This window comes from Mauremys mutica, chromosome 7 (assembly GCF_020497125.1).
Source record: "Mauremys mutica isolate MM-2020 ecotype Southern chromosome 7, ASM2049712v1, whole genome shotgun sequence".
In the NCBI taxonomy this organism is placed as follows: Eukaryota; Metazoa; Chordata; order Testudines; family Geoemydidae; genus Mauremys; species Mauremys mutica.
The window spans coordinates 118,245,547-118,253,310 of NC_059078.1; the positions used below are offsets into that span (position 1 = coordinate 118,245,547).

The 7,764-nt window shown below is 40.4% G+C and overlaps 1 protein-coding gene across 6 annotated transcripts in view; it reads right to left on the minus strand.

Moving 5' to 3' along the window:
- Window positions 1-7,562, minus strand: part of HABP2 (hyaluronan binding protein 2) — a 46,382-nt gene extending 38,820 nt beyond the window's left edge. For all 6 annotated transcript variants that reach the window (XM_045025752.1, XM_045025749.1, XM_045025753.1 and 3 more), the window contains exon 1: window positions 7,424-7,562. In XM_045025752.1, coding sequence (XP_044881687.1) covers window positions 7,424-7,492 — 69 coding nt within the window. In that variant the 5' untranslated portion in view covers window positions 7,493-7,562. The remainder of the gene's footprint in view (window positions 1-7,423) is intronic.
- Window positions 7,563-7,764: the final 202 nt, after the last annotated feature.

A 7,764-nucleotide genomic window follows, 5' to 3' on the forward strand; every position in this document is an offset into this window, starting at 1 on the left:
TTATTTAGCAGAAAAAGGCATAATAAGATCCAATGGTTGGATCTGAAACGAGACAAATTCGGACCAGAAAGAAGGTGCAAATTTTGAAGACTGGGGGCAATTAATCATTAGAACATCTTACGTGGGGATGTGGCTGGATTACCATCACTTGCAGTCTTTACATCAAAACTGGATGTCTTAATAAAAGATATGTTATAGCTCAAACAGACTTTATGAGCTTGATGAAGAAATTTCTGGGAGAGGTTCTATGGCCTACATTATGGAGGAGGTCAGCCTAGCTTATCATACTGGCCTCCTCTGGCCTTAAAATATATGAACATTTGAATATATGAACAAAACCAAAACATGAATTGAGCTAGTTAACTCACTGGAGTAAGTTGTGACATTTTCCTATACCTTGCAGTGAACCAATCTCAGCCGCAGTAAGATAAATACTGACTTTTTAGTTTGTCCGCCTGTATACAGTAAAGCTGCAGACTGATTTTTAAAACTCTTATGGTTCTTGTTTTGAGAAAAATATCTACCCGACCATGATAATGGGTAAAATTTACAAAAAAACATTTAGGAGCCAAAGTCTTGTGAATGGAAGTCAGTGGGTTAAGTCTCTTTTGGACATAAGACTTGGAAGCCTAAATCACTTGAGTGCTTTTGAGACTATATTTCAGCCTCTCGTCTCTAAAGCTCCCTGTGAGAATTGTGCCTATTTCTGCATGGCATGTCACACGGAGCCAGAATTTTCTCCTTGGCCCCTTGCCATAAAAATAAAAATAAATAAAATAAATCCACAGAAATACCCTGGGTAACGCTCATAAAGAGACAGGTTGGGGAAAGAGCGAAACGTAGCAGGGAACTCTCAAATAGCTGCCCTTTGCTATGCAGAACATCACAAAAGATCTTTGAAAGAAAGAGGCAGAAGATGGGAACGACCATGCAGCTGCTGGAAATGATCGTGTGGGATATAGCCAGCTGGCTGCACTGCTTAATGCTTCAGAGGAAGCGGAATATCCCCTAAACTTCCCTGCTTACAGGCCCTGCCAAGGAAAATTCCTTCCTAACCATAAACCTGGAGATTATACATTGCCGTTCCCATTACAATCAAATAGATACAGAATTGAGACTGGTTGTAAAACACAGGAGAGCACTTGAGCAATTTGTGTCCATCACTGACAGTAGGTCTGAAAGAGCTATAACCATAGCCACAACTGCCTGTCCTTTGTGAATCTCTTGTCCACTCTGACAGCTTTCAAAGGGATCTTTTGTCTGGGCTTTTGACAGACCAGAAAAGTATCAGATGTTCTGACAGTCTAACAAGCATCCAAATTCTTCGGTACCACCATGTTGAACAGCAGCATTCCAGGAACTTTGCTGGAAAAGTCCCAAGCTCCCAACGGCATTGCATCAATGTTATAACTGGATTATAATGGAAGCAGGGTGTGTTCTCACATGGAGCATACAGGGAACATATACACATTATCCTTAGAGTGGGAAATGGTCTACTTAAAAGGACTTCATCATGGTTAGTTGGTTCTAGGTTTCTCTTTCCCAATACGGCAACCTCTGGCTTTTCCAAGTTAGGAATACACATACTGTCTGCCTCTTGATCCCATTACAAGCCCTAGAGTCTTGAGGAGAAAGGACAAGCAAACATATTCTAATGCAATATTTATGCTGCAATCTTTTTTTATTTGCTTTAGGAGAGCGGATGACAAGCGCCGAATGTGCCTGGTTTCAGAATATCAGAAACTGAATTTATTTAATGTCTCTGTTTTTGGAACTGTTAAGTTGAAACCCTTTCCCGTTTTAGCATCTGATACGGGAATCCCTGGGGGCCCAGAAGGGAGCTGAAAGCATGGCTATTGGAGATGCTGTTGTAACCACCTCTGCTGCCTACCCAAGGGCTCCTGGCTACTGTATTTCAAGACAATCTTTGCACCACAAGTTAATCTTGCACCACAAGAAGCTTCCTGGGGAAGTGTGGGTGTTTTCAAACCGGCTCAGCTATTGAGCATGTGCATTTGTGCTTACATGGGAAACAGGCTCTGTTTCAGGAATCAGGAGCAAAAGAGAGGGCTGCAAAATCTGTTTCAATGGGGCTGCAAAAGCAGATTCTATCACCCTGCCAGAAGTGCTGGGTATCATCAAGCATTCTGCAGTCAGTGCTGAGAATGCAGGTTATGCTGTTAGACTTAAAGCTTATGCAAAGCCATTAAGTCCCTTTAGTTACAAGGGATATCAACCCACCTGCTTCAGGGCATAAGCTGATTGCCTTCAGGGGTCAGAAAGGAATATTTCCCTCTATGTTATAGCATTGCACAATTAGCTAGGGGCATTGTGAAGGCTTTTTGCTTTCCGGCAGCATCAGGCAAACGTAGGCCAGTGTTGCAGTGGCAGGATATTGGCCTTGATGGACCAATGATCAATGCTGCTGTGACTACTCATAGTCCTCTATTTAGGGAATTGTTTTATGATGCAATAGAGCATGCTGCCCATATGTGCATACCACAGAACTATGGGGAGAATATGCATAGACCAGCATCATTGATTTATTTAATCAATGCATTCTGTTGACAAACGCAGCAGCCAGCATCATGAGCTGTTGCTGTCTACATGTCCGTGGGCTCGATGCTGTGCCGATCGATGCACTGGGGCTCGATTTAGCAGGTCTAGTGAAGATCCGCTAAATCGACGGCAGAGCCCTCTCCAATCGACCCCAGTACTCCACCGAGAATGAGAGGAGTAAAGTAAGTTGACAGGAGAGTGTCTCCCGTTGACCCAGCACGGTGTAGACACCGCAGTGAGATGACCTAAGCTACATCGACTTCAGCTACATTATTCACGTAGCTGTAGTCACGTAACTTAGGTCAACTTACTGCGGTAGTGTAGATATAGCCTGACTTTGGGACTTTGAGCACTCAGTGATGAGCATCTAGCACTCGAGCTGAAGAAATACCTCCTTTAGCTGGCAGCTACAGGAGATTCATATCCCCTGTGGCCCAGCCACTGCAGTGGGATGCATGACACACTCTGAACAGTGGGTTTCACCGAGCATTTTAAAAATCTTAATAATCTCTTTTAATAATTCATGCTTCACAAGAAAATATACTGTAGGTTAAGCTAGTGGCCATGCTGGTGGATTCAAAACATTCTCCTTTATAACCCTGCCTTTTTTAGTTTTCATACATTCTGAAATGTCCACATCAATGGGCAGAGGTAAGGGCTCGATTCTGCATCCATTACTCATGTGAGTCAGCCTTACTCCTGTGAGTAGGGCTGTTGAAGTCAGCGGGACTATTCCTATGAGGAAAGGTTTGAACATTAAGGCTTCAGTTCAGCAAAGCGCTTAGGCACATGCTTAACGTTAAGCACATACTTAAGTCCCACAAACACCTACCATGTGCGCAAGTGCTTTGCTAAATCAGGGCCTTAATTTCCTATCTGAACTTTTCTAAATCCACCCATCATCATGAAATCGGGGCACAACGTAGCTCTCATATTTACTGACTTCTGAAGCCCCGACTCAGCAAAGTATTTAAACCCACGCTGAAATCGGCAAAGCACTTAAAACACAAGCTTCGGTACTTTGCGGAGAAAGGATACTTTGCTGAAGCAATGTCTTAACTCTAAAGGTGCTTAACTCTACAACCTCAGTGTTTCAATAACACAGGCTTTTGTTTTAATTTTGCAAAAGTAAGAAATCCTTAACGATATCAGACCTTAGTCTGAGAATGTCTCTGCTACTAAATATTTAGTAAGAAGTTGAGTGAGACAGTCATTAAAAAACAAAAAAGCAAAGCCCAGGTTTTCAGAATAGTGATGTGATAACCAGTGAATTCCTACTGAAATTCTAAGCAAAATAAATTGAATAAAAACCGTAAAGGATCTCTAGTCACTGAAGCAAAACTTGCATATAGTTCAATTATGTTGTTTAAATATGGCCAAATTCTGCTCTCAGTTTCACCAATGTTGTAATTCCACAACCCTTGATGGATTTACTCCAGATTTTCACATTTGTAACTGGTTTCTTTTCCCATCATATTGCATTGAACTGACAGGAGAATTTCACCTTAGACCCTGATCCTGAAATCCTGGTGCTTTTCTGTTCAGTTCTGACTAGATGGAACTAATGCATGAAATGTTGTTTGGCTTCTGCAATATTATAACAATAACCCTTTAATAATTATACTGCTACATATAAAAACTCCTATAACCCAAGTCTAATAAAAAATAAAATGAAGAGAATGATGATGGCAAGGAAGGAAACAATTTAATTTTTCCACTGAGTTTGGCAGAGTGTAAAGTCTATTTTTTTTTGACAGACTGCTTTCAGTGCAACTTCTTTGGAACAAATCATTAAGCCCAAAATGTCCTCTTATAACATGTTTGTCATGTCATGGTCACGTCACAGCAACTGGGCCTTTTTTTTTTTCCGCTGGGATTCATGCCAAGTGCTAAGCCAAAAAACCTTGTTATATTAATTATGAATAAAAACATGTTTTATTAAAAACTAGCCTGCTGAATATTCTGTCGTGCTGCTTTTCGGTGACAGCAGAATTGCTTTTGCATTTTAGCAATGTTAATGAAATTTTGGAGGGCGGGGGGTAATATATATATACTCCATTTTCCTCAGCGATATTTACAGGAAAGTCAGATTAAAACCATCAAAGCTAATTAATTGATCTAACATTTAGGACTAGTCAGGAAAATCTGTACATGATTTAGTACAGGATCCAACCTTCTGCAATGGGTGTGAATTAAAGCATCATCATCATTCTGGACTTGTTTTGATTTGATTGGGTTCTCACAAAATCTGTGAAACTGATGCTGAAGTACCCTAGCATTGATGCTGCCAGGAAGTTGTCAAATGCATCACTGGATCCAGTGTGTGGTATCCGTTGTCGTCTGTGGATGGATAGCCCTAACAATACACTATTTAAATAAAACTCTGTTGTGTAGTGAAAATCACTGATCATGTATTCGCCAGCCAGTTCAAAAAGATCCATAAGCCATTAAAAAACCCTCTCTCTCTTTCTTCCAAAGGACTGAATTTAAGCTCATCAACATCTAGAATTTCAGAATGAATTTCAGTAAACATGAAATCTCATCAACTGAAATCTTTATTAAAGAATAAGTAAAAAAAAAACCAACCCCTTTTGTAAGAAAATCTGCATGCTGAAATGTTTGGAGGAACGGGAATGTTTTTAAAAGTGATTTTTAACTTCTCTTGGGTTACAAGCCAATCTTTTATTTTTCTTTAGTGACGGGATGAACAGATCTGGAAAAGTATCTCTCTCTAGCTCTGATAAGACTAGGGTTTGGAGTTCTCTAGTTGTGTTGAATGTTTTGCTGTTAACCTTTTCCCCCTACAGTCAGAGATGTGAATATTTTGGGGGATCTGTTGATGCGGCGGAGCTGCTGTTTAGCATCTCTGGTTATCTGGCAGACAGATCACACGCTTAACATCCTCTTTGAAGAAGTCTGCAAAATTAACAAACCCGAGCACACTACTCACCCTTTTAGGTGAGTATCTAATCCTTTCTGCATCAATGGTCATTTGAAAAAACACATGGACCTAACTGCAATACTGTACTACAGAGAGATGAATTCCTTCAAGGGCCCTATTTCACTCCTTTAAACATGAAGACTGAGAGCCCTTATTTTTATCACAGCAACTGCAATTCTGGTTCAGATTCTGACTCATTAAGGGCCTAATACTCTCTCACTGTCATTAGGGGGAATATTTCCATTGACTTTAATAGAAGTAAGCAAAAGCTCCAACATCTTATATGGTTAAAAAAAAACTTGTTAAAAATCTTTGCGTCAATAAATCCAGTGGCAGGTTGTTCCACAGGTTAACAAGATGTAACAATTATTGCCTTTTACTGGCTATAAACATATTGTTTCCCTTTCTTGCATTGTGGGACTGTGGAAAAAGAAACACCCTTCTGGCTTTGTTGGTACTTGTCTCCTCACACAAATTGGCCAAATAGTACCTTTTAATTTAGCCTCTTTTGGAAGCCATCTCCACTTAGCAAAGACTGGGATGTGTTAGTATTTGTATGGAAACATTAGCAGAGCTGTAAGCTTCACTCTGTCCAGAGCCACTGTACTAACTTCACACTTAACACTCTAACGTTCACCAGAATTAGGCTAAACAAACTCCAACATTTTGTTTCACACACATGCACGCACAACCCCATCCAGGCAACCCGTCTCTTTAACGTTTAATGTCTCCTCCAAATATTTTAGAAAACCCATTTGAACCATGAAGCTTTCTAGCTCTAAGAACCACATGCCACATTCTGCGTGTGTTTTGGTTTGAGACTCTCAGGTCTTCTGAGCAAGGTACAATTAAATGTCTGGCACTGTTCACATATTGCACAGCTCCACGTATACCTTGACACTATATGGATAATAAATAATACAGGAGGAGTCAAAACTAGATCATTTGGGTCCAGTTGTCAAGGATAATTGGGAACTAGGGAAAGTTTAAAAAGCTGACTTTGAAAGTGTGTTGATCAGGAGACTTATTAATACATATGTTTTTCTCCTAGCTACAGTGAAATCAGTTCTATGTATTAGGGACAGAAGAACATTCTTCAAGAGCTAGGTGCGTAGAAGAAGGTGCACTATGTTAATACCATCATTTATTATTTTCATAGCAGTAGAGCCTAGCAGCCTCAGTCATGGACCTCATGGTGCTAGGTGCTGTACAAACAGAGAACAAAGACAGTCCCTACGTCAAAGATTTGACAATTTAAGTATAAGACAACAGATGGATCCAGACAGGCAGGGCAGTACAAGGAAACAATGAGACAATATTCGTCAGTATAATAGGTAGTGGTTTCAGCACACCAGCTGCCTGACCACTGTCAAATAAATACTGTGTGTTTTACAGATGTAAGTGCAGATCCTTAATAGAGCTCTATTGATTTATACTAACGGAGGATCTGGCCCACAGTACTTATTTTTTCACTAGGCTCTGTGTTCCCCATCTGCCTCTTTATACTCTCCCTCTGCTTGTTTTACTCTGCTCTATCTTTCAACCTATTTTCACATTGGATTTTCCTTCTCTGTCCCGTTTGGGGGTCCTCTCCACAAAGGAGCTCTCTGGGGTGGAATGTCTATTATATAATGCTCAGGTTTCCACCTTTTAGGCCCACGACATTCCAGTGGATCTGAATCTAGGCTAAATCAGTACTTCCAATCTCTGAGACAGTACTTAATCAGTGGGCTTGGCAGTTCGTAGCCCCAGCACCTCTGGGTTTGCTGCATCAGTTATGAATGTAAAAAAATTGCCTCAGCCCCGGCACCTCTTTCATTACAAATTAAGCACTGCTCTGAGATAGAGCTTAGTTTTGTAATTGCTAGGTAAAGGTTCTGCAAAGAACTGCACAAGCAGTAACTATCTTAGAAGGATACTTACACAGAAAGGTGCATTCCCCAGCAACAGGATCAGAGGAAGAACCCAAAGGGACACAGCGCCATTAAACATCCTCACAAACTAAATTTTCCTACAAATAATCTTGCATTTGTTGACTATGTTTTTTTCTGTAAAGTCAAACTACAATGGCTAGAGAGCAAGTTCATGCAATGCAAATGATTAACTATGCCTCAAATATTGTTTAATGTTTAATGTTTGGTCAACAGACTATCCTGATCAAATATGTGCTACTGGTGAATCCATTCCAGTACATTCTTGTCTTGATCATTGGGGAACATGTCAACATGACAAAGTTTAACAACCTAGTGCGTAATAAATAAAAG